This window comes from Rana temporaria, chromosome 4 (genome assembly GCF_905171775.1).
Source record: "Rana temporaria chromosome 4, aRanTem1.1, whole genome shotgun sequence".
NCBI lineage: Eukaryota > Metazoa > Chordata > Amphibia > Anura > Ranidae > Rana > Rana temporaria.
This window is the reverse complement of record NC_053492.1, coordinates 111,582,217-111,609,063: the sequence shown is the minus strand read 5'-3', so window position 1 is coordinate 111,609,063 and position 26,847 is coordinate 111,582,217. Positions and strand designations below refer to the sequence as shown.

General features: G+C 41.8%; 1 protein-coding gene across 1 annotated transcript in view; it reads right to left on the bottom strand.

Moving 5' to 3' along the window:
• The window catches only part of PAK2 (p21 (RAC1) activated kinase 2), a 63,947-nt gene that overhangs the window by 21,106 nt on the left and 15,994 nt on the right, over positions 1–26,847 (bottom strand). The window contains exons 2-7 of the mRNA XM_040348777.1: positions 14,392–14,602; positions 13,062–13,156; positions 10,844–10,994; positions 3,994–4,028; positions 3,803–3,901; positions 607–733 (exon numbers count right to left, since the gene is read on the bottom strand). Of these exons, the coding sequence (XP_040204711.1) occupies positions 607–733; positions 3,803–3,901; positions 3,994–4,028; positions 10,844–10,994; positions 13,062–13,156; positions 14,392–14,587 (703 nt within the window). The 5' untranslated portion in view covers positions 14,588–14,602. The remainder of the gene's footprint in view (positions 1–606; positions 734–3,802; positions 3,902–3,993; positions 4,029–10,843; positions 10,995–13,061; positions 13,157–14,391; positions 14,603–26,847) is intronic.

Below are 26,847 nucleotides of genomic sequence, written 5' to 3'. Positions count from 1 at the left end.
ATCTACTAAATTATTATTAAAGTGATATTAAACCCAAATATTTATTATATATTACAGCTTACCAATTCTTAGATGTGATGGATGCATTGGCCTTTACTTTTTTGCTTGCTTTCATCCATTTTCACCTAGTGATCCAGCCAGTACATCTGTTTTTCAAGGGAACAAGCTCTCTTGCAGATGTATTAGTTTTCATGGATGAGACAAACCATTCAATGATGGCTGGGGTGCTTACAATGGTCAGCTATGTATGTAAGGCCTTTATCCCAAAAGGAAAAAAAAATATGTTTGCTGTAACTGCTTAAAAAGTGTGAGATGGAGTTTGACAATTTGTTAGTGTATCTAAATCTGCTAGTACATTTAACACTCCCCTCCCTCCAGACTGAATGTTGTTGTCCAAATGTCCCCTGTGCTGCTTTATCTAGAGTTGGGGCATTCCAATACAGGAGGTAGGTTACTGGACAGATTGCAAGGGGAAAACAGAGGAAAAAATAAAAATTGAATAGAAAACTAAATGCAGCCACCACATTTAATGGATTGGTAAGCTGCAATATATTACACTTTTTGTTTTGGGTTTACCACCACTTAGGAGAAACACATGCTGCTTACTGAGTTTTTCCATGATCTCTTCATCACTCATCTTCGTCTTCTTTTTTAGCCTGTCTGCACCCTTTGCTGTACCATCTGCATCACTAGCAGGAGGAGGTATTGGGTCGATTACAGATCTGGTGTATATCTTTTAGAAGAGAAAAAAAAAACAATACTCAGTTCATAATGAATATACACATTCTATAAAAAAAAGGTAAGAATTCAAAATCGGCGCAAAACAGATAATCTAACACATGCAGCAGCTATAGCACTCAAAGTCAAAGTACAAATCCCAGGTATATACTTTTTCAAAGAATAGTGCTGCACTCATAAAACCATTTTAAAATGAACTTCACTAAAATATCAAAAAACACTTAAACTGAAAATTATCTATAATCTCTTAACAGAAAGATTCCATGCATATATAGAAAAAGCAGGAACAAGGAGTAAATGGAGAAATCCTCAGCGGTGATTAAAGTGTTTTATGGACGGCTTTTCATTTGTGTGCATTCATGTCAAATACCTCCACCGATGGTAGTACAAGCCGCTCACCTCACACAATGGACCTTCTGAACCAACAGACAGGTCTAATCAAGCATTCACCACCTCAGGGTTAACAGGAATAAACAACACTTCTCCTAATTTCCAGCTAATGGTAAACGCCTCTGCTCCAATTTCAAAACCAGATCTTTCAATCGTATGTCAAATCTCACAATCAATGGTGCAGTCCATTTTCGGATTTTGTTTTCAAATCAAGCTTTATGAAGCAAAACCCTTACTATTCCAGAGGAACCCGCAAATTTAGATGCGACTGTCAGTGCAAGAGGAGGCGGAGCGCTAAGGGAAAACCTAGAGAAGCGGCAGTGTGACGTCAGTAGCAATCCCCCCCTGGAACGTGATAGCGCCGGCTGAATCAGATGTGAATGGCCGGTGTTGGAAAATTTGACAGAACACCGGCTCCAGATTACAGGATGTGCGACAAGAGGACTGCAATACCGGAACGTTGTACGGCACCTATTTATGGAGGTGTGCATGAGTGACCAAATATCTCTGAAACTGTATGAAACAGTCCTCCCAGAGGCATCCATGGGATTGGATTTGAAGTTTCAAACACACCTGGAGCACCACGGCTGCCTATCCCTGCTTTAGAGAGTCCCACTGTGGTTGTTGACATGACAAACAGCAGGATGACAGAGAATCCCTCATTTGGTGTTGTAAGGGTTACAGCAAGCCGAAGATAAACTCTTTTTTAGGCCCCTTTCACACAGGGCTGTCCATTTGCTCAGCGGGGATTGCTCAATTGATCCCCGCTGAGCCGGCGGATGACAGGTGCGTCTCTGCACATTGTGCACCTTTCAGATCTCCGCTATGGGGGAGTCAGATGAAAAACGAATCCGCCTGTCCATTTTCATCTGCAGACATGTCACTGCCGACATCCGTCACACAATAGAACTGTATGGAGCTTCCGTTCAGGTCTGCCTAAAAAACTGACAGGTGGACCTGAATAGTCCACCCATGTGAAAGAGGATTTAGGAAGCCAATAGCTAACTGAAACCACAATCGGCTATACAAAAACATGTTTGGGATTAACTAAGCCACTGTGCTGCCTTTTTTAAATCTATAGTCAAGCTGTAAACATTCAAAATATTAACATTCTTAACCACTTAAGGATCGCCTCCTGCACATATACGTCGGCAGAATGGCACGGCTGGGCACATGCACGTACCTGTACATGCTGTGCTGTTGTCCAGCCGTGGGTCGCGGTCCGAAGTTCCGTGACCTGATCGCCGCTGGAGTCCCGCGATTGGTCCTCTGAGCTGTAAACACGGCTTCCCCGTTCTTCACTGTGGCGGCATCATCGATCGTGTGATCCCTTTTATAGGGATACATAATCGATGATGTCACACCTACAGCCACACCCCCCTACAGTTGTAAACACACATGAGGTCACACATAACCCCATCAGCGCCCCCTGTGGTTAACTCCCAAACTGCAATTGTAATTTTCACAATAAACAATGCATTTTTTGCTGTGAAAAGGACAATGGTCCCAAAAATTTATCAAAATTGTCCGAAGTGTCCGGCATAATGTCGCAGTCACGAAAAAAAAAAAAAAAAAAAAAAAAAAGCTGATCGCCGCAATAAGTAGTAAAAAAAAAAAAAAAAAATTAATAAAAATGCAATAAAACTATCCCCTATTTTGTAAACGCTATAAATTTTGCGCAAACCAACCGATAAACGCTTATTGCATTTTTTTTTAACCAAAAATAGGTAGAAAAATACGTATCGGCCTAAACTGAGGAAAACATTTTTTTTATATATATTTTTGGGGGAGATTATAGACAAAAATAAAATAAAAAATATTGCATTTTGTTCAAAATTGTCGCTCTATTTTTGTTTATAGCGCAAAAAATAAAAACCGCAGAGGTGATCAAATACCACCAAAAGAAAGCTCCATTTGTGGGGGCGGGGGGAAGGAGCCACGTCGCACGACCGCGCAATTGTCAGTTAAAGCGACACAGTTCTGAATTGCAAAACCTGGCCTAGGCCTTTAGCAGCATTTTGGTCAGGGTCTTAAGTGGTTAACAAGCCATTAATGAGCTTTAAAACAAACCCTCACTGACCTATACAGCTGCAGACACAGTGGAGAAATACATCCTCAAAGTTTATAACAGAAGCACAAAATGTACAGGTTTCCATAATTCCTGTCAGCCTTCTAGTGTAAACAAACTGCAGCCATTCTAGTGCTCATGTCAACAAGTGCGATTGGGCCTGAGTTGAACAGTTGATTGCTAGAAGAGAACTCATAAGAACTTACTAGCCACTGACTATTAAACTCTTTATGGCTCGGTTCATACAAGTGTGACTTTAAAGTCGTGTGACTTTCATGCGGCTCATTAAACTTTATGGCACTCAAGTAGCAAGTAAGTTGGACCATAGTAATGCAGGAACTTTTATCATGCGACACTCTCGCAAGTTAGACTAGTGTGAACCGAGCCTAAAAGGACTGCAAAAGGAGAAAAAATAAATAAAAAAGGGAAGAGGGGGATGCTGAAACCCAATGACACCAATTAAAAGAAAATTATTATGACTATGAGGAGGATATATATGAAAAGAGAAAAGTGGTAGTATGGTTTACAAATAGCTTCCGGTTATTCTTTCTTGCACTGTAAACACAATTACTAAACAGAAAATGTCATGACCAAGAAGCCACTCACAGATTTTGTATGATCGGGGCGAGGAGCAATAATTGGAGGTGGAGCCTCATCGTCTTCCGTATCTGAATGCCTTGAAGGTTCAGTCCCTTTTGCATTTGGCTAAAGGAAACGGGTAAGGAACGTGGTTAGCAGTTCTACGCATGAGAATAGGTAGGTTTAACCAAAATGCATGAAAATTAGGCAATACTCACAGCAGGCGATACCCCAGAGGGGAGACCATCTTTATCTATAAAGGAAACAAAGGGCATTTAAAACCATGTAAAGTCAAAATTAAGAACAATATTTTGTTGCCTTTCAAGAAATGCTAAAATAGTAAAAAAAAAAAAAAAAAAAAAAGACATTCATGTTAACAGTCAATCAAGGATAGAAAGCTCCAGGGATCAGTGTCAACCTTTTCCAACCTCAGATTTTTGGCTGAAAATACAAACCCTGAATACAAAAAAAAAAAACATTTTGACTTATAAACTGGCTCCTGAATTGTATTCTATTTCTCCCCAACCATGGAATTTTACCAAGGAAAAATCAAAACTAGTATAAGGAAGAAAAAAAAAAAAAAAAAAGGGGGAAGGGCGAACAAGCAGGATTTTTAAATGCATTAGACATGTTTTCTCTTCTGCATTAAAAGGCACCCACCTGCTTGTCCACTGAGACGTGCACGCGCCGCTCACTGTGCAAATATGGCAATGCCGAACCTAACTGAACTCCCGCGCATGTGGTAGTGACATCTTTCCTGCCCGGCCAATGAAAGCAGTTGGTAATCAAGACCAGTAAGCTGGCCGCCCAAAGAGGTCAGTAGACCAAGCTCGGAGCTCTGGGACACTGCATCGCTGGAGCCAAGGATAGTATAGTTTCCGCTTTAAATGTCATTCTGCCTTTGGTTTGTACACCGTAACCAATATGGATATAGTTATGAAGTAGGCGATGTTGGGAAAAAAAAAAACACAAGTCCAACCTATGTGTGTGATTATACGTCAATATTACATGGTATATTCCTGTATGTTGTGGTTGTTCAGGTGCTTATCTAATAGTATTTTGAAACCATCGATGCTCCCCGCTGAAACCAAATGTGGAAGGGAATTTAAAATCCTTGTCGCTCTTACAGTAGCAAACCATCTGCGTAGTTTAAGGTTAAACCTCTTTTCTTCTAATTTTTTTATGCAAAATCTTTTTTTATTGAAGTTTACATTGGCATACGAGACTGGCCCACGCAGGAGCCGAACATTTGCCCATGCAGGGGCAGTACCTCTGTTGCGACATGGCGCAACAGGGCACAACACACATCTAAAACTAAACTTATGCTATAGCCCCAATGTGGGGAGAGGGTAATTTCAGGATAATCTGTGCTTAAATTGGTACTGACAAGAGAGTGCAGCATGAGAATAGTTGGGTCAATAAACTAACAAACTGCAGACATATTTTCAATCTAGGCATTTGCTACTGGATCAGTTGCAGTGGTGTTATCTAGCCAACAGTTCCATACCTTCTCACATTTTTGTGGACATCCCCTGCCCGAGTAGGTGGCAAACTAGCATTCACTAGGCTTTTCCAGAATCTAACCGAAAGGGGAGACGATTGTTTCCAGGTCATCGTAATGGCCTTACGAGCATAATATAGTAACAGGGATAGGAGTTTCTTCCTGGCTCCAATCGCTGACATTTGTTCCACCAGCCCCAACAAACAATATTTAGGATCATAGGGAACACTAGTCCCAGTGACCGTATTAACCACCTGGAGAACTTCTTTCCAATAAAGTTTGATTGCCGGACAGACCCCCAAAAAAAAATTTTGGAAAAAGTCACCCGGTTGATAGGAGCAACGCCAGCACGTCAGAGAAAGTGCCAGAGACATCTGGTGCAACCTGTGAGGTGTGTAGTGGGCCCATTTCCTGCGGAGGAAGGACAGCTCGGGGCTGGCAGCAACCAGCAGGGATCCATAGAGCCGAGGCGTGGGCTTCTCCAAGTCCCTTACCCGGAGGGTGGATTTGAGTATACCAATTCAACTGGTTGGCCCAAAAATTGACACCTGTAGGCATGAGCAATTTGAAGATACTTATAATGGGCCTGTGCAGGTACATTAAATTTGGTGCGTAAAATGTGAAATGGAGTGAGCCATCTGTTGGTGATAACATGTTCAAGGGTTAGTATATTGTATTTGGCCCAGGCCTGCGAATCTAGGATTGTATAGAACTGCGATAGGTTAGGATTCAGCCACAGGGGGGTGTGAGGAGACCAAGAGTTCGGCTGGGGTGTCCTCAGTGCCTCACCCACTTTCCATGCCCGCAGAGTGGTACGCATGGAAGGGGTGAGCTGGGGAGGAGTTTTAGGCCCCCTGAATAGCAACCCCCTCAATGCCTCCAGAGAACCCACTAAGGCCGCTTCCAACATCGTCGCAGGGTTGGTCAGGTACGGCTGCAGCCACCAATGGGCGGTCACAAGCTGAGTGGCCAAGTAATACTTGTGGCAATCAAAAAGAGCCAAGCCCCCCCCTGCCCACAGGCCAAGTGGTATATTTGAATCTGGGTGGCTTGGACCCCCCAATAAAGGAGAGGAAGCGTTGCCTGAGAGAATTAAAGAAAACTTTATAGTCAGCCATTGTGGGGAGTTCCGAAAAATGTATGTACATTTAGGGAGTACTTTTATCTTGAGAAGATTAATGGGCCCAATGAGGGAAAGCAGGAGATTATTCCATGCTTTTTATTTAGTTTGAATAACTACCAAGACAGGGTCAAGATTGAGCCGCACAAAGTCCCCACTCTCTCTTGAAACAACTACACCCAAATAAGTGAACTATTCAACCCACTGAAGTGGGAGAGAGGGTCAGGAGGACCTGGCCCCTGCATCCACTGGGAACAACTGAGATTTGTGCCAGTTCACTCTAAACCCAGTGAAGGTGGAGAAGGCGTCAATTATATCCAGCCCCCCCCTGCCGCAGAGAGTCACCAGCGTCATTCAAAAAGAGCAGCAGATCATCTGCATAGAGAGCCACTCTCTCCTCCAGCCAGCCCACCCTAAGACCACAGACCTCAGCCTAGCTTCTGAGGGCCTCAGCAATAGGCTCCATGGCAAGGGAAAAGAGAGCCTGGGAGAGAGGGCATCCCTGTCTGGTGCCCCTCTGCAGGGAGAACGGAGGAGACAGGGAGCCATGCAGCTTGATGCATGCCGTGGGATCAGAATAGAGTGTGTGCATCCAAGCTATAAATTCCAGCAGGAATCCTATTCGTCTAAGCACCTCCCACAGATACACCCACTCCACTGTGTCAAACGCCTTCTCCATGTCCAGGGTGGCAATGGTCCTAGTACCCTTGTTAGTATGGAGGGGCATGCATGTTAGAGAATAGTCTACGTATATTAAGGTCTGTGGACCTACCGGGCATAAAGCCTGTTTGGTCAGGGTCTATCAAGGATTTTATTACTTTATTAAGTCTAGTGGCCAGTAACTTGGTTAAAATAAGATCGCAATTAAGAAGCACGATCGGCCTGTAGGAGGCGCACAGCTTAGGGTCTTCATTAGGCTTTGGAATGAGGACAACATTGGCTTCTCTCATAGAGGGCGGTAAGGAGCCTTGTCGTAGACAGGCCTGGAACATCTGAGCTAGTTTAGGGGCGAGTAGTTCTGTGTGGGCCCTATAATACTCTATGGGCAGGCCGTCCGGCCCTGGGGTTTTACCTGCTGGGAAAGACTTAATGGCCAGTGCGACTTCCTCCAGAGTGATCTCCGAGACAAGGAGTTTCCTCTCGGTGTCAGAGCCATCCATCCCAGTGCCAGCATGTCCAACATAGACACCATAGGGGCGGAGTCAAAACCTACCAGAAGTGAGGAATTATACAGGGAGGTATAAAACATGGTAAATGCCAACAGGATATCCTCCTGAGAGGTGACTGAAACACCATCTGCCGTGATGATTTCTGATATGACCGCTGAGGGCCTGTCTTGCTGTGCTAGCATCGCTAATAGTTTGCTATTCTTGTCTCCATGCTCAAAGTATTCCTGTCTGCTACGTTGTATACCAAGCCTAGTGGTGTCTGACACATGGAGATGTAGTTCTCGCCTAAGCGATGAAAGGTGTTCGAAGTTGGGGACTGTTTTTTCTTCTAATTTTAATGAGTGACAATGTGTCTTCTTAAACTCCCTTCCGCAAAAAAGTTTTATCCCTATTGTGGGGTCACCAGCACGGTATTTGTAAATTGAGATCGTGTTCCCTCTCAAGTGTCTCTTCTCCAGAGAGAATAAGTTCAGTGCTAGCAACCTTTCTTCATAACTTATATCCCAGTATAGACCCTTCATTAGCATAGTTGCCCTTCTTTGTACTCTATCCATTTCTAGTACATCCTTCCTGAGGACTGGTGCCCAGAACTGGATGGCATACTCCAGGTGCGGCCGGACCAGAGTCTTGTAGAGTGGTAGAATGATCGCTTTATCTCTGGAGTCAATCCCCTTTTTAAGTGCATGCCAATATTCTGTTTACTTTGTTAGCAGCAGCTTGGCGTTGCATGCCATTGCTGAGCCTATCATCTATTAGGACCCCTAGGTCCTTTTCCATCCTAGATTCCCCTCAGAGGTTCACCCCCTAGTGAGTAGATTGCATTCATATTTTTGCCACCCAAATGCATTATTTTACATTAAACCTCATTTGCCATGTAGTTGCACACCCTATTAAAAATTTGTTCAGATCTTCTCTGCAGGATGTGGAAACCTTGCAAGAAGTTATTGTCCTGCTTAGCTTAGTATCGTCCGCAAAATACAGAGATTGAGCAGTTTACCCCATCCTCCAGGTTGTTTATGAATTAAACAGGATTGATCACAGCACAGAACCTTGGGGGACCCCCACTTCCCACCCCTGACCATTCCAAGTACTCTCCATTTATCACTACCCTCTGAACTCGCCCTTGTAGCGAGTTATCAATCCATGTACTCACCCTATGGTCCATGCCAACGGAACTTACTTTGTACAGTGGACGTTTATGGGGAACTGTGTCAAATGCTTTTGTAAAATCCAGATAGATCACGTCTACGGGCCTTCCTTTATCTAGATGGCAGCTCACCTCCTCATAGAAGGTTAATAGATTTACTGCCAAGGATACCGTTTACATTACTAAAATCTTGTATATAGTCCCTTATCCCCTCCAAGAGATTGCATACTATTTATGTTAGGCTAACTGGTCTGTAGTTCCCAGGGATGCATTTTGGCCCTACATTGGCTTTTCTCCAATCAGCTGGCACCATTCCAGTCAGTAAAAATTAGGAACAATGGTCTGGCAATTACTTGCCTTAGTTCCCCATGTACCCTCAGGTGCAAGCAATCTGGTCCAGGTGATTTAGGAATGTTAAATTTCCCAAGTCTATTTATAATTCTATCCTCTTTTAGCCATGAGGGTGCTTTCCAGTGATGTGTCACGAGGACAAACACTGCAGTTTTGGTTACCGATCCCCCCCGCCCCCCCCCCCCCCCCCCTCGATTGCCTCATAAAGGCTGAAGTGAATACATTCAATACCTTGCCATCTCCCCATCCTTTGTAACCAGATGTCCTTCCTCATTATTTATGGGGCCAATATGGTCTGTCCTCCCTTTTTCACTGTTTATATACTTAAAGAATGTCTTGTTTTTTTGCTCTCCTCCGCCATGTTTCTTTCGTGTTCTATCTTAGCCACCCTAATTGCACCCTACATATCTTGTTGCATTCTTGTCTGAATGCCGATGATGATCCCTCAGCCTTGAATTTTTTGAAGGCTTTCTCCTTTGCTTTTATATGCATTTTTAGAGTTAAGCAATCCAGTACTTTTGTTCGCCCTTTTAAATTTCCCAGTGGGATGCACTGGCTAAAGCCCTTATTTAATATGCTCTTAAAGCAAACCCATCTCTCCTCCGTGTTCTTGGTTTCCAATATCCCCCCCACCCCAATTTATATCTTCTAGCAAGGTTCAGAGTTTAGGAAAGTTGGCTCTTTTGAAATTCAGTGTCTTTGTGTTCCCCTTGTGTTTCTTATTTGTGTGATTTATACTGAAGTCAATTGACCTGTGATCGCCGTTTGCTAAATTGCCCCTTATTTCCACATCTGTGATCAGGTCTGTATTGTTGGTAATCAGTAGGTCTAGTAACGCCTTGTTTCTAGATGGTGCATCTACTGTATGACCCAGGAAACTGTCCTGCAAGACATTTATGAACTGGCAAGCATTAGACGAAAGCGTGGCTCCCTCCACCCAGTCTATGTTTAGATAATTAAAATCCCCCATTTATGATAACACTCCCAATCCTTGCTGCAAATCAAAAATTGTGATAGGAGGTCTGTCTCCCCCTCCTCCCTCAGGTTAGTGGGCCTATAGCATACTCCCAGTATTTTCCCCTTAGCGTCATCCCTTTGGAGCTCTACCCATATGGATTCCACCTCCTCCCTAGCTCCCTTAGTGATGTCATCTTTCACTTGTACATTATTCTTGCTATATAGGTATACCCCTCCCCCTTTTTTACCCTCTATCCTTGCGATAAAGGAATACCCTTGAATAGTTGCCAGCCAATCCTGAGAGCTGTTGAACCAGGTCTTTGAAATTCCCACAAAATCCTCCCCGTTCAACAGTATCTCTAGTTCACCCATCTTGCCCGCCTGGCATTGATGAACATGCCACGTAGTTTAGACCGTTCGCATACTGTCCTCTAATTGGGTGTTCCGAGATTGCAAATAGGACTTGTTACTATACTTACCTCGGGTTTATGGACCGACTACCTCTGGACCCCTCCGTCACCTAGTTTAAAAACCCCTCTAACTTTTCAGTCATCTTTAATCCCAGCAGATCTGCACCCTCCTTATTTAGGTGCAGTGTCTCTTCTATAGAACTGGTGACCAACTGAGCAGTTGGCCCAGTTCCCCAGGAACCCAAACCCCTCTTTACTACACCAACTCCTCAGCCACTTGTTTACTTCCCTACTCTCCCTCTGCCTTTCGGGTGTGGCTTGAGGTTCCTCAATTAAGCTCTTAAGTCCCTAAAATCATTCTTTAGGACACTCCATCTGTCTCTGACTTTTTCATAGGATACACAAGGTCTTACCTGGTGCTGAAAAGCTAAGGTATTTCTGTTTCACAGTGTCCTTTGAGTCATAAAATTTAAGCACATCCAGTACAGCTTGTGGGTTCTTCTTCTGTTCTAGCTTTGTGATATTTGATGTTTGCAACAACCGTGCCCACTGTTCTGGCATTCCCTGTGAAATGGAATAAGACAGTGTCAACTTTCTACTTGTGAGCTCACCCTATTGCACATGTCCAACTAAAGTATTAAATTGACCAATTTAATATAAAACAGGCAAACCCATTATGTGGCAAAATTAAAAAAATAAAGGAATGCGTTTGGCCAATCATCATCCTTTGGACAAATAAGGAATAGGAGAGCTTACTGCTAGGGCATCATTTTGAAGAAATTAAGTATGCAGACCATTTTATACAAGCGAGTGAGAAACTTATATAGCGCAACACATGCAAACTGAATCGCCTCTGGGCGCTTGGTGTACATTCCCTGGGCCCTTCAGAAGAGATAGGTCTTGATCTCTCTCCTGAAGGCCAAGTGGTTTACCTCCAGACGGATGCTGGTTGGTAGAGCGTTCCATAATCTGGGTCCTTGAACTGCAAATCTCCGTTCTCCTTTAGACTCGTATCTGGCTTTGGGTATCTGGAGTAGATTTTGGTTGGTGGATCGCAGAACGCGATTGGAGTTGTGGGCTTTTAGTTTTTCGTATAGATATTGGGGGGCATTTCCCTGAACACACTTATGAGTTAGACAGAGTGCCTTGAAAGTAGTTTCTCAGTTGTGCCTCAGTCTTACTTTCATTTCACCACTGTAACACATAAAGTAAGGGGGTGTAATGGTGCTTGCTGATAATTAAAAATGTTAAAATATAAATAGTACTGGTATAAAAAATGTTCAAAGCAATAATAAGAACAATTACGGACAATTCCTATTAAGCGAATGCACCAGTTGCTGAAATACTAAATGTGTACCACTCCAAATAAAACCCACACAGCATCAATCAATTAATGGAGGGTGATGAGAGTGAAATAAGAAGGTTCCCTGTTAAGGTAAAACAGCGTTCCACCAAGGGCACAATAATGATTAAGTAAACAATGAACAATATATCTATATATAGTCATACACAGACATGACCATTGCAACAAGAATATTCATAAAATAATGTAGGTAGTGAATAAACAATAATATAAAGTGCTGCCATCAATTAAAGTGCAATGTGCAATCAGCAGATTGCCTGTGGGAGATATACTCCCGGTCTATAATTATAGGCTTTTACTAAGCCTCTTTAAGGTAAGGGGCTTGTGAAAACAATCACTTCATACCTGCACTGTGGGACCTTTGGCTTTTTATTTACAAGCATGTGTGCTGATCATCATACACTGAAGCATCAAGTGTGGATTATTGGTTGATCGCTCATACACCCTGGAAATCAGTGATTGAAACTTCAGTTTCTTTCTGAAGTTTTGGATTTGCTATATTTTGCACTGGACACTTTGGCATGTTTTTTATTATTTATGTCACTTCATTGTGTGTGATCCCTTGGTGGATTTATTTTATGAGACATTTTTTTCACTGCATAATAATAATTTTTGAAAAATATTTTTTTTTTGCACTCATGCATGATTGAAAATTTTATATATATTAGTATTAGTATATAGTATTATATATATTACATTGCACTTTAATTGATGCGGCACTTTATATTGTTTATTCACTACCTACATTATTTATTTTATGAATATTCTTGTTGCAATGGTCATGTCTGTGTATGACTATATATAGATATTGTTTACTCCATCATTATTGTGCCCTTGGTGGAAAGCTGTTTTACCTTAACAGGGAACCTTCTATTATTATTTCACTCATCACCCTCCACATTAATTGATTGATGCTGTGTGGGTTTTATTTGGAGTGGTACACATTTAGTATTTCAGCAACTGGTGGATTCGCTTAATAGGAATTGTCCGTAATTTCCATTATTGCTTTGAACATTTTTTATACCAGTACTATTTATATTTAAACATTTTTAATTATCAGCAAGCGCCATTACACCCCCTTACTTCCAATCATTATCAGTGTGTGAACACTATTAGTTGTGGCTGCTGCTTAGTAGATTTATTAGTCATTTTGTTTTATTTTATTTGTTCAGTTCTCTATTCTCTGGTTAGGCTGGTTTGCGCATTAGTTCCCCCCATTTTAAAACAGTGGTGAAATGTTTACTTCAACTGTGGGATTCCATACTTACAGTGAATTCCCCAGTCACAGAATCGAAACCCACATGTATGGTGTGTTCAAAGTCAGAGGGCGGAGAGATCTCTGGGCGCTCTTTCTTTTTGCCCACTGTTGAGAGAAAAAGCATGAAGAATGAATAAGGGATCCTTCTTGCTATCCAAGCAATATAAATATGTAGACAATGTTGTGTCTGAATTAAGTCCGACGTTAATGTAATTTAAGACAAATAGTGGACAGCATTTCAATGGAAAGCATACAGGTGTCGCCAAAGCGTTAGCATTCCACCCAGAGTTTAGCTTCATAAAACAGCAAATCCACATAGCAGTGCAAAGTTGATTAGTATTAGTTGATTAGTAAATTAACAAGTACATTTGTAGATATACTGTATATATTGCATTTTGGCACCTTCTATCTAGGCCTAATTAAAAAAAATATATATATTTTTTTTATAGCGTTTACATTTTTACCAACAGTAGTAGTACTATACACCTGTACAAACCATTAAAACTATTAAAGTCCAGGCTTCGTCTCACTTTAAATAGTCTGGACAAAAAAACGATTTCTATTCTGAAGTTATTTGGTGGATGAGAGTGCTAGATCAGCAGTAACATCAGGTACATATAGTATGCACAATACTGTGTTCCTGCAGCAGTATGGGTGACTTCCCGTTTGCTGACAGAACAAAATCGAGTTGGGCCGAGTGCTTCTCAGCTTTCCAGAGGAAGCCCTGTATTTAACAATGAATAGGCTTCTTCTGATTGGCCTGAGCGGGGAGATGGGCAGGTGACACCACCATTTCCACCTCGGCCAATCAGATTATGTTTATGCACATGCAGGACTGATTAAGTCTGGCTAGTTGTCAGAGGGAACACAGGAACACGGAACCTCCAGGTGCTGCATGCAGGCAGCCCACTGAAGTCTATTATGATACAGCAGCTGCACAGACAACCTGTCCAACCATGCTGCTTGGAAGCCAAGGAGCAGATTTTAAAAAAGGGACAAAACTCCCCCCCAGTCAAAAACAACAAATTAATAAAGGCAAACCTTTAGAGACAGGGGTCATAACTAGGGATGGGATGGGATTCATACAGTCCAAGCGCAGAGCCCGCCAGGAAGTTTGCACGGTGCTGCGCTAATCACAGGCAGGGAGACATTGTCCCGATGCTCGGTTGCAGAGTTTGGGAAAAGTCTCTCTGTCTGTGGTTAGCGCAGCACCATGCAGACTTCCTGGCGGGCTCTGAACGTGGACTGTACAAACACACCAGAGCTCATCCCTAGTAAAGTTGAGCTTTAACATGAATTTTTCCATTCCATAGCTTCCAAGTACAACAGTACTAACTTACCTTTTTCATTACTAGAGAAGATGGATATTATTTTATTTCTTGAAGATTTTCTTTCCTCCGGGATCAGTGGAAGGGGTTTAAGGCTGTGATTGCTTGATAGGGGGTCTTTCAACCCAGAACCGAAGACTGTTGCACTGCTTATCCGCACTGGAGGGGCTGGTGGCTTATCTTCGAGTTCTCCGTTGTCAGACATCATTGGTGCAGCTCAGTCCTAAGGTTACAAGAAAAAAGCGTAAATTTGCCAACAATCCTGAATGGTTTTGTTTACCAATAATGGCGCCAAAGTCATATTCATATATTAAAATTAGAAAGTGGAATATAACACAATTTATAAAAATATATATTGCTGGTACCATTCAGGTCTCCAGCAGACCTCCCAGTGTATCCAGGTGCCCGTACGGACAAGCAGATACAATCTGACAGGACGAACAAAATGAACTACTACAGTGCACCACAGCGCCGTGGTAGTTCATTGAAAGATACAAGCCAACAACTGCAAAGGCTGCTGGACCTCGTTTTCCATTTACGCAACTGAATGAGTGACAGAGCTTTGCTCAGCCACTTTTTTTTTTAATTTATTTTAATTGTGACAGATGTTTCTTGGCTTTCTGGTTTTAACCCCCAATTTTTTTTTTTCCCCAACTGATTTTCATAATGCAAAAAATTATAAAGCAGGCCTACAGACTTGGAATGACATACGAGCATATTGTACAATAGAAAGCATTACACGCAGCAGGAGTAGAACATTTCTTGGTAAAAACCCCTTTGGTGTAGCTTTACTGGAAAAACTAAACATTGATCACCGGAGTCTATTGTGACGTTTTGTGTCTGAACAGGAAATGCATATATGCCACAATACATTCACTCTTGCACTCTGACCTCCAAACACAGCAAAACCAACCATCAATTAAATGCAAGCTCATTTTATTTTGCGTATACATGAAAATGTATTATCAAAATTGAGCAGCGTTAGGCCTCATTCACATTTCCAGATAACGTCTGTGTTTAGAAAAGCTAACACACAGGAGTGGCAGAGAGAAAAAAATAAAATAAATGTATGCCTCCCAGATCACATTTCCCTGCATTTACGGTAGATGTTCCTGCTTTACAGCGGGTTTAGCTGCGTACATGTCTAATCGGATTCTGGACTCAAAGTTCTATTATATTTTTTTGCTTTGGACGGAGTAGGGAGCAGGGCTCTATTAGAAAGACTTACCCTCACTTACTGTTAGGGATGCTGAAAATTAATCAACTTTAAAATAGCGGCATCAGCATTTTGCAGACAGAAAAAACAAAGTGCCGATAGTGGCTGCCAAAAAAGCCTTACAGCGTTTATGGTGCATTTGAAATAAAAATAGGTCATGTGACTGGGAAAAAAAAAAAAACACACATCAAAAAAGCAACATGGGTGCGTTTTTTTATGCATTTCAATCGGGAGGTGTTTTTTTACGTGACCAAACATGCACCAAAAATGCAGCAAGCACGATTTCCAACACTGCAATGGACCAGTCTAAATATATCCATAGAATTTAGAGTGATGTATTTTTCTTCAGTTTTTTTTGGCTCCTAATTTTTAGCTGGCTCTTCCAAGCAAATTTGTCAAACCCTGGATTAGGGAAAGGCCAAAACCCTGGATTAGGGAAAGGCCAAAACCCTGGATTAGGGAAAGGCCAAAACCCTGGATTAGGGAAAGGCCAAAACCCTGGATTAGGGAAAGGCCAAAACCCTGGATTAGGGAAAGGCCAAAACCCTGGATTAGGGAAAGGCCAAAACCCTGGATTAGGGAAAGGCCAAAACCCTGGATTAGGGAAAGGCCAAAACCCTGGATTAGGGAAAGGCCAAAACCCTGGATTAGGGAAAGGCCAAAACCCTGGATTAGGGAAAGGCCAAAACCCTGGATTTGGGAAAGGCCAAAACCCTGGATTAGGGAAAGGCCAAAACCCTGGATTAGGGAAAGGCCAAAACCCTGGATTAGGGAAAGGCCAAAACCCTGGATTAGGGAAAGGCCAAAACCCTGGATTAGGGAAAGGCCAAAACCCTGGATTAGGGAAAGGCCAAAACCCTGGATTAGGGAAAGGCCAAAACCCTGGATTAGGGAAAGGCCAAAACCCTGGATTAGGGAAAGGCCAAAACCCTGGATTAGGGAAAGGCCAAAACCCTGGATTAGGGAAAGGCCAAAACCCTGGATTAGGGAAAGGCCAAAACCCTGGATTAGGGAAAGGCCAAAACCCTGGATTAGGGAAAGGCCAAAACCCTGGTCATATTTCTGTCCATGTCCCTGCTGAAGATTTTCCCTAAACACCGGTTTGATAAAAGAGAACAGAAAGTGAAGGGAGATCTGTGGAATGGAACCTTGGATAGCAGCAAAATCCCGACCAGTGTTCTCACTGTTTTCAGGCTGAGCTGCTATGAAAAAAGTTTGCAACGAGGACCCGCCCCTCCTACCTCTACTGAGAAATGTTCCTTATTTCTTTTGTTTACAAAAGAGTTTATTGAAATTTTCCAAAAAGGTTACAAACAGCACAGGGTAGTAACAAAAATGATAATAAGTGCCAGTGGAACAATAAGTGCCGGTTCACACAGGGGCAACACGACTTCCAGCGCATCTTTGCGAGACGACTTGGAGCGACTTACAACGCAACTTCAAGTTGCCTCCAGGACAGGCGACTTTGCCAGTGGCCAATCAAAGAATAATCAGCTCTGTGGGAGGGAGGGGTTTGCCTGAGAAAACCATTTTGTCTTCCTGTAAAGTTGCTTCAGTTAAGACAGTGATCCAACTTTGGAGGCAACTTCCATTGAAATCAATGGGTACAAGTTGCCTTGAAGTAGTACAGGAACCTTTTCTGAAGTTGGAGCGACTTCAGTAGTGTATATTAAGACGGCTCTCATTCACTTCAATGGAATTTCTCATGTGGGCGACACAAGTCGGATCCCAAGTCGCTGTAGTGTGAACCGGCACTCAGGGAGAAGAGAAATAGGCTGACAGAGCAGTACAAAAGGTAAGCGGACGGCATAACTACCGCCAATAAAACACAACCTAAACATAAATGCGCAGTAGTGCAAAAAAGGTGCTCAGGTACGCGGGGTCTGCACTTCATGTATGACCAGACCCATCCAGAACCTGGAGGGAGAATGTGGTCAGAGCACTCCGTACAAACTAGCAAAAAGAGCATATAAAAAGGCCCTTATAATTGCCTTCACTACATACAACATGATATACAACAGCATTCTTCCCCTCCCCAAGATGAAATGTGGAGTCAGACCCCCTTTCCATCCTTTTGAACAAAAAGTAAATCCTTAGTAAATGAAAATTTCCCAACTGCAAAACTAGAGATTTAAAATTTACGCTTCTTAAAATCTCTGGGTACCTAGCTGTAAGAAACCTCTAGTCGCTGCATAATATGTCCAGAGAAAGGTTATTCTGGGACTTGCTGTTCCGCCAAAACAAGAGATTTCATAATATCCCGGCTTCCAATCAAGAACACCAGAACAGAGAATGTTTCATGTTCAGAGAATGTGTTATGTGACTGCCTGAATCAGATATGCAAGTTCTGTACTTGTTCTGCTCACACACCTGGAAATTCCTGCTTGCTTCCTACAGAGCAAGTAAACATGAGTGACGAAAAGAAAAGTCCATCTATATAAATTACAAGATGGAGTTTACCTAGTCTTCGATTGCCGGTTTGAGATTCCTTAAAGTAGACCTTCACACCTTTATTCAATATGATGTGTATGTGTATGTGTATGTGTATGTGTATGTGTATGTGTATGTGTATGTGTATATATATATATATATATATATATATATATATATATATATATATATATATATATATATATATATATATATATATATATATATATATATATATATATATATATATATATATATATATATATAAAATTAAATATCTTTTCATGTGACAACATGTGAAGAAATTACACGTTGCTACAATGTAAAGTAGTGAGTGTACAGCTTATATAATAGTGTAAATTTGCCATCCCCTCAATATAACTCAACACAGCCATTAATGTCTAAACCGCTGGCAACAAAAGTGAGTACACCCCCAAGTGAAAATGTCCAAATTGGGCCCAATTAGCCATTTTCCCTCTGCCAGTGTCATGTGACTCGTTAGTGTTACAAGGTCACAGGTGTGAATGGGGAGCAGGCGTGTTCAATTTTGTGTTATCGCTCTCATACTGGTCGCTGGAAGTTCAACATGGCACCTCATGGCAGAGAACTCTTGAGGATCTGAAAAAGAGAATTGTTGCTTTACATAAAGATGGCCTAGGCTATAGGAAGATTGCAGATACCCTGAAACTGAGCTGCAGCACGGTGACCAAGACCATACAGCGGTTTAACAGAACAGGTTCTACTCAGAACAGGCCTCACCATTGGTCGACCAAAGAAGTTGAGTGCACGTGCTCAGCGTCATACCCAGAGGTTGTCTTTGGAAAATAGACGTATGAGTGCTGCCAGCATTGCTGTAGAGATTGAAGGGGTGGGGGTCAGCGTGTCAGTGCTCAGATCATACAGCATCAAATTGATCTGCATGGCTGTCGTCCCAGAAGGAAGCCTCTTCTAAAGATGATGCATAAGAAAGCCTGCAAATTACTGGAACCATGTCCTGTGGTCTGATGAGACCAAGACAAACTTATTTGGTTCACATGGTGTCAAAGCGTGTGTGGCGGCAACCAGGTGAGGGGTACAAAGACAAGTTTCTTGCCTACAGTCAGATATGATGGTGGGAGAGTCATGGTCTAGGGCTGCATGAGTGTTGCCGACACTGGGGAGCTACAGTTCATTGAGGAAACCATGAATGCCAACATGTACAGTGACATACTGAAGCAGAGCATGATCCCCTCCCATTGGAGACTGGGCCGCAGGGAAGTATTCCAACATGATAAAGACCCCAAACACACCTCCAAGATGACCACTGCCTTGCTAAAGAAGCTGAGGGTAAAGGTGATGACTGGCCAAAAATGTCTCCAGACCTAAACCCTATTGAGCATCTGCGGGGGCATCCTCAAATGGAAGGTGGAGGAGCGCAAGGTCTCCAACATCCACCAGATCTGTGATGCCATCATGGAGGAGTGGAAGAGGACTTCAGTGGCAGCCTGTGAAGCTCTGGTGAACTCCATGCCCAAGAAAGTTAAGGCAATTCTGCAAAATAATGGTGGCCACACAAAATATTGACACGTTAGGCCCAATTTGGACATTTTTACTTAGAGGTGTACTCATTTTTGTTGCCAGCAGTTTAAAACAATGGCTGTGTGTTTTTCTGAAGGGACAGCAAATTTGCACTGTTATACAAGCTGTCCACACACACACACACACACACACACACACACACACCTTTTCCTCTAGGCAAGAATGACACGGCCCCAGGAGCACTTAGGTCATGCATCCCAAGAGGCTCCAGGGAAATCTACACCACACGAAAAAGCGCTGTTCAATCTACTGCACCATGGTAGGAGGCCTGTGGAGAAGCTGTGGAGTGGATTTTCTCTTAAACAAATTCTACCCGTTTAGAAAAAGGCAAGATGATCTTTTGTAAGAGAAAAACTTTTATTTTTTACTACTAAAAGACAAAATCGATAGTGCACGTCCAAGTGCAGTCGCTGTAGATCCGATGGGGACACGCAAGGAAAAAAAAAAAGCCTTTTTTGCTTGTACAAGATTAGATAATAAAAATCAGAGGAGATTCCCCTCATATATACAGTGACTGCACATGCCTTTAGTAAATCAACCCCTATGCATAAGAAATGTTGGTATCAGACATTAAAAAGAACCTGTCCTACTCCGGCACACACCAGGAGCTCCTAAACTTATAAAAGTAGTTGTAAAGGCTGAAAGTTATTTCCTATAATGCATTCTCAAGCTGCACGATCCTGGCTAAAATGAGAAACGCATTTTTTTTTGCTTAGAAGATAGATCACGATTCTAGTGGCGCAACATCAGCTTTCACATTAAAACAAAAAAATTATTATAGTAATAAATGCTAACTTGACTTTTTTTTATTCAGTAAAGTGTTTGACCACTGGGCAAATACAGTGTGACATAAAATATTGCAGCAATTGCCATTTTATTCCCTAGGGTCTCTGAAAATAAATACAAATATATATATATATATATATATATATATATATATATATATATATATATATATATATATATATATATATATATATATATATAGTAATTTTCTAGCCAAAAATATTAATTTCAACTTAAAGAGGAACCTTTTTAGATTTATTAAAAAGTCAGCAACTACAAAAGGTCTAGCTGCTGACTTTTAATAGACAGACACTTGCCTGCTCCACAGTCCAGCGATGCGGACGCCCAGAGCTGAGCTCCGCTCCTCTCCCCCGCCCACCCCCCTACGCCTCCATTCACTCTGTGGGCACCCGGCCGTGACAGCTTTTGGTTTCATGGCCGGGAAACGCACAGCGCATGCAGGCCAATTAACCTACCAGCATGTCTTTGTGTTGAAGGAAACTGGAGTACCCAGAGGAAACCCACGTAGGCACAGGGTGACCACGCAAACTCCAGGCAGGTAGTGCCGTGGTTGGGATTCGAACCAACAACCCTTTTTTCTGCTAGGCGAATGTGCTACCCACTACACCACTGTGCTGTACGTACAAGCATTTTTTTGCCATTTTATTTCGTTTTTGTTGAGGAAAAAGCCGACTTCATGCTTCATGAACTGTCAAGTATGCAGATCTTGCTGACATCATTCTGATCTGGAAATCATCCAAAGTCTGACTTGACATGCCTTTTACAACAGCTTTGCTAAAAACACAGTGCAGTAAAAAGCGCTCCCCCACAGGGCAACTTTCACTCGCTTTTTAGAGACAACACTGCAGCAGCCAGGTATCTGGTAGATTCCAGTAACACAAGCCTGGTTATTACAAAAACATCACTCTGCTTAGTAGCAGAGAAAAAGGGTTCATATTTTTTGAAACTGCCACTTCTTGAAAGTGGAATTCAAGTATTTTACAAAAACCATATGAAGACACTTTGTCTATACTGTAGGAGCAACATCATACTAAAGGCCTGACCACACAATGCTCACATATAATAGGTCTACACATTGTGTGTATTAAGGAAATCCTGCACTGAGCAATCATTTCATAACACCACTTGCACATTATCTGCAGAAAGAATAAAGGTTTAATCATCAGCTCACATCTCTAGAATTCTGTTCTAAAAAAGCAAAAAAATGGAAGATAAAAAAAAAAGTCTAAATGTATACTATACATTAGAACCAAGTGTGTTCTGCCAGGCACCCTCCCTAACCCCAGAAAAATGATGGCATCAAACTCCATAGGAAACAAACAAAAGAAAATAAATGCATGCCAAGGCCACGAATAAAAATATTTGTTTGAATTCATGGTCAGTCTTCCTAAAAAAAAAAAAAAAAAAAAAAAAAAAAAAATGCATAGGTATGGTATATAATTGAAACAGGTTGAAAATGAAAAGAAATCCTATAAATACAATGAACCACCACAAGAGAAAAAATAAATAAAGATTGCAGTGATTTTTTGTTATTCCATTCACATATTCCGCATAATTTATTTTACAGGTGTACGTACAAACTAAACAGTATTTCATTTCTGGCCCAGTGAAGTCATCTACCATGCTGAATATAATGCAACCTTAGCTTGACAGGAAAAAGGATACCGTGTTCCATGGAGTAAGAATGTGTATATAAAAGGAAGTTCCGTCCAGGATTTCCTATTGGAGAGCCACTTACGCTCCCCCTGTAAACTCAGTAATAATTAGACCTACAGATGATGCCGGGAGAATTGCTCCGCCCACCTCACAAGCAAACATCAGGAAACCAGGCTCAGCATGTATGAACAACATGTGTTCTACACAAGTATGTGATCCTTCAGTACCAACTATGTGGTCATAAAAACAATAACGTTTGGAAGCACATGTATATTCAGTACTTTCTTGGTGGCCCCCTTTTGTGCAGTAAGGGTAAGTTTACACTAGTTTCAAATGGAGGCATTTCATGAAGGTTTGTGAAGCTCCATGAACACCTGTCAAAATCGTGTGCATTGCAGCGCCCAGTGCGGTTTTGTGTTGCATTGCGTCAAAATCAACCCAGCATGTCGTTTGCCAGGCTTTGCTGCATGTTTGAGATGCATTTAGAAAGCATTATTAGCCAAGAGCTTTAAAAAATAAATAAATAAATAAATAAATAAATAAATAAAGGGGGGGGGGTGTGGTGTGAGCACCTGGCAAGCAAGAGCTTGAATGCAACACAATTGCTTTACAAAGAGCTGTTAATTGTCACTCACATTTTTTTAGCACGTCTAAATGAGCCCCCAGAGCCTTTCTTGTCTAATGGGAAAATATGCATGCTACAGCAGCAGTGCTCGTTTCAGGTAAAAGCCTTTTTGTTCAAAATTTGTTTCATATTCTTCCCTAAAAAGACAAGCAAGTTATCTGAACTTTGCAACCAAAACCTACAATACGGTCACATTGTTCTGGGTATTAATTGCAGCATACCTGCCCCTGGGGATGACTTCAGGTGATTCCCATGATATCAAACACTTGTAAATATTACGGTTATTAGGCAGATTATATATATATATATATATATATATATATATATATATATATATATATATATATATATATATATATATATACACACACACATACACACATACACACATACACACACACACACACACAATCTATTTTTTTTTTTATTTCCCCCAGATGATCAGGAGCGTGAGTTCTCTTCACTTTGTTTCTTTGTTATTAAAAAAAAGGGGGAGCTGCTCACTGTAATAAAAGTAAGGCTTTGGCACCAAAGAAGTTCCAACACATTTCATTTCATGCATGAAGCTTAAACCTTAAACATAGATCTATGACCAAGCTCCACGCATGGAGAGAACACATTAGGGCTTTGGAGCCTCTCTGGCGGTGCAATTATGCTTCAGATACTTCTTAACCACTTAACCCCCGGACCATATTGCTGGTCAAAGACCAGAGCACTTTTTGTGACTTGGCACTGCGTCGTTTTAACTGACAATTGCGCGGCCGTGCGACATGGCTCCCAAACAAAATTGGCGTCCTTTTTTCCCCACAAATAGACCTTTCTTTTGGAGGTATTTGATCACCTCTGCGGTTTTTAGTTTTTGCGCTATAAAACCAAAATAGAGCGACAATTTAAAAAAAAATATTTTTTACTATAATATCCCCCAAAAATATATATATTTTTCCCTCAGTTAAGGCCGATACGTATTCTTCTAAAAAAAAAATTCACGAAAAATATCGCAATAAGCGTTTGATTGGTTTGCGCAAAAGTTATAGCGTCTACAAAATAGGGGGTAGTTTCATGGCATTTTTATTATTATTTTTTTACTAGTAATGGCGGCGATCAGTGCTTTTTTTTTTTCGGTACTGCGACATTATGGCGGACACTTCTGACACATTTTTGGGACCATTGGCATTTTTATAGCGATCAGTGCTATAAAAATGCCACTGGCAGGGAAGGGGTTAACACTAGGGGGCGAGGAAGGGGTCAAGTATGTTCCCTGGGTGTGTTCTAACTGTAGGGGGGGGGTGGACTCACTAGGGGAAATGACTGATCGCTGCTCATACATTATATGAACAGAAGATCAACATTTCTCCCCTGACAGGACCGGGAGCTGCGTGTTTACACACACACACACAGCTCCCGTTTCCCGCCCTGTAATGAGCAATCGCGGGTGAACGTGACCGCCGGGCCCGGGAGTCAGAAGCGAGCGGGGGGGCGCGCCCCTAGTGCCCGCTTCGCCTGCCGACGTAGAGCTACAGGCTCTCGCGCCGGCGGCTGGTCGGCAACCAGTTAAAGCGGAGGTCCGGCTTAAAAAAAAAATATAATAAATTAAAAGTCAACAGCTACAAAACACTGTAGCTGCTGACTTAATAAGGACACTTACCTGTTTAAGGTGCCCGTGATATCGGCACCCGGGTTTCGGCTGCCATCCTCTGAGAAAAATCAGAAAGTGAAGCGTTGCGGCTTCACTGCCCAATCCCCTACTGTGCATGCACGAGCCACGCTGCTCTATGTGAATGGACTGATGTCTCCTGGGTCACACACACACGGTCCCAGAAGACATGCTCCCCATTTCCAAGGAGGCAGCACGACAAGGAGAAGACCCACTGCGGGACAAGGAAGTGGCAGATTAGGAGATCTACCTAGTAACAGCCACATATATATATATAAAAAGATTTTTCTAATTTTCTTTTAGCTTTTTCTTTTTTAGGGTGGACCTCCGCTTTAAAACTTTGTGTTATAAACCCAGTCTCCCACAGTACACAGGGATTCAATTATTTTAGAAAATCTAAACAAATAAATACCTTTGTTTGAATGGACACATGGAGCTGTAGCTCAGCTTGGGTGCCCCAGAGCAAGCTCTGGGGCAATTCCACAACAAGAGGGAAGGGCCAGGAGCATAGAGAAGAGGGACCCGAGAAGGTGAGGATCCAGGCTGCTCTGTGTGAATTGCTGTGCCTCCATTGTGAAATTGTAAATTTCTCAGCAATGCCTATAATGTTTATTCATAATATAATTCAATGTGCATAGTCTGGGTCAAGCTCACCTAAGAGTTTGTAAAAATAGTAGAACACATACACCAGTTCAGTGGCTACAATACCCCTATAAAAAGTGCTTCAAAGTTATAATGTAATGTTACATCATGAACTGTAAAAAGGTCTACAGGTTATCTAAATATAAGCTAGAGCTCAAAGGGGACTGTATCAAGTAATCCAATCCAAGCTGACATTCAATGAGACCCTGGTGCAGGAGCATCACATAATATTAAGAGATAAATTGTTGAGTTGAATTGCTGTCTTATTCAATGCCAGGACATATTTTTTACAAAGGTAATTTAAGAAATAAAGTGTTCTGTATCAGAGCAATACATTTTGAATGAAAGTAGAAAAGCACAGATTACTAGCAGTCCTGAGATTTGAGTCTATCAGGACATCAGTCTGCACTGAATGTGCATGCACTCGCTGTGTACAAACCATAAAAGGGTAACTGGCAGTAGTTGGTGTGCGACGGAAGCAACGCACTATAACCCATTCAGACACTGGAACTCATGAACATACTAACAAACTTTGTAGGATATAAAATACAACAGTGGACAAAATTGTTGAATATATATATAATTTTTTTTTTTAAGCCTTGCTGGAGCACTTTTTAAACGTAGAACAGCAGATTTATCACTGCATATGCTGCCGGACTGTATTACAGTAATAAACAAGGGGCCAATCGGGCTTTAAACTATATGTACAGGGAAAAGTTGTTACGCAGCTGCCAGGCACTGGTGTCTCTGGTACGCGGAAGTGTGCCAGAAATCATATTTGTGTCTGTTACACATTGACTCATTACCTCCTCCTGGGTTTTGTCCGCGTTAGCCTGCATATCAATATGACTCACTTTCATGAAGCAGGTAATGGCTATGGATTAGCTGTGCTTGGCACCAGCAGCCCTAAAAAAAAAAAAAAAAAAAAACCCAAACACTTCGCACAAATAAAAAAAAAATAAGGGGGGTGAAAGAAAGTTCCTCCAGTGAAAGTCACAAGAGGCTTAGATACTAATCATATGATCTCTAAAAGAGGGAGAAAAAAAAATCACAACAGCATGTGGTGGACATGCCCTGGTGTATTTTCTTACACCACGCTGGAATGCATTGCCTATGTGATCTGTTGTGGGTGCCAATGTACTGTTAAAGGCACCCCAAATGCAGATCCCAAAGGCAGCATGTTTGTGGTCACTAAACTGAATGGTACTTCAGTACCATGTGATTTGGTGCAGGGTGTTGATTACACAACTATGCACAACTTTTACTGTGTTCCGGTGCGATCTGCAGCCCATTCAAATGAATTGGCTGCAAAAATTGCACAATAACGTAGCACACGTTCCTGTGAGATTCAGACATGAAGAGTGTTTTCACTTTTGCAGTCAAGTTTGAGAAAACACCACTATGTGTGGTCACATTTGCACAGCATACCTAAAAATGTTTTGTCTTTCTAAGATATCTTACTTTTTTTAATGTTTCTCATGAGGAGGGTGCCATGGCTGACTGAAAGGGTTCTTGTGTGCAAAAGTGAAAAAACCCTTTAGGTAGAAAACAGATGGCTAAAAGTTCTAGTGTTTGGTCATGAAAGCAGCACTGTATGGCATTTTATTATAGTTTAACTAACCAAAAATGCAGCAAAGCAAAATGTTTAAAGTGTTACTAAACCCACAACAGTAAAATCAGTAAAGCATGCTTGTTAGACTCACTGAGGAACCTAAAGGGTTAATCCTCTGCAATGTGTAAGGCTGTGTGATCCTGTATGCATAGATCCTCCTCTTCTTGCATTGTCACCAAAACATCTCTGGATAAGACAGTGGAGAGAGTCTGCACATGCAGTTTGGTGTGTATTGCTAGACCGTTTAT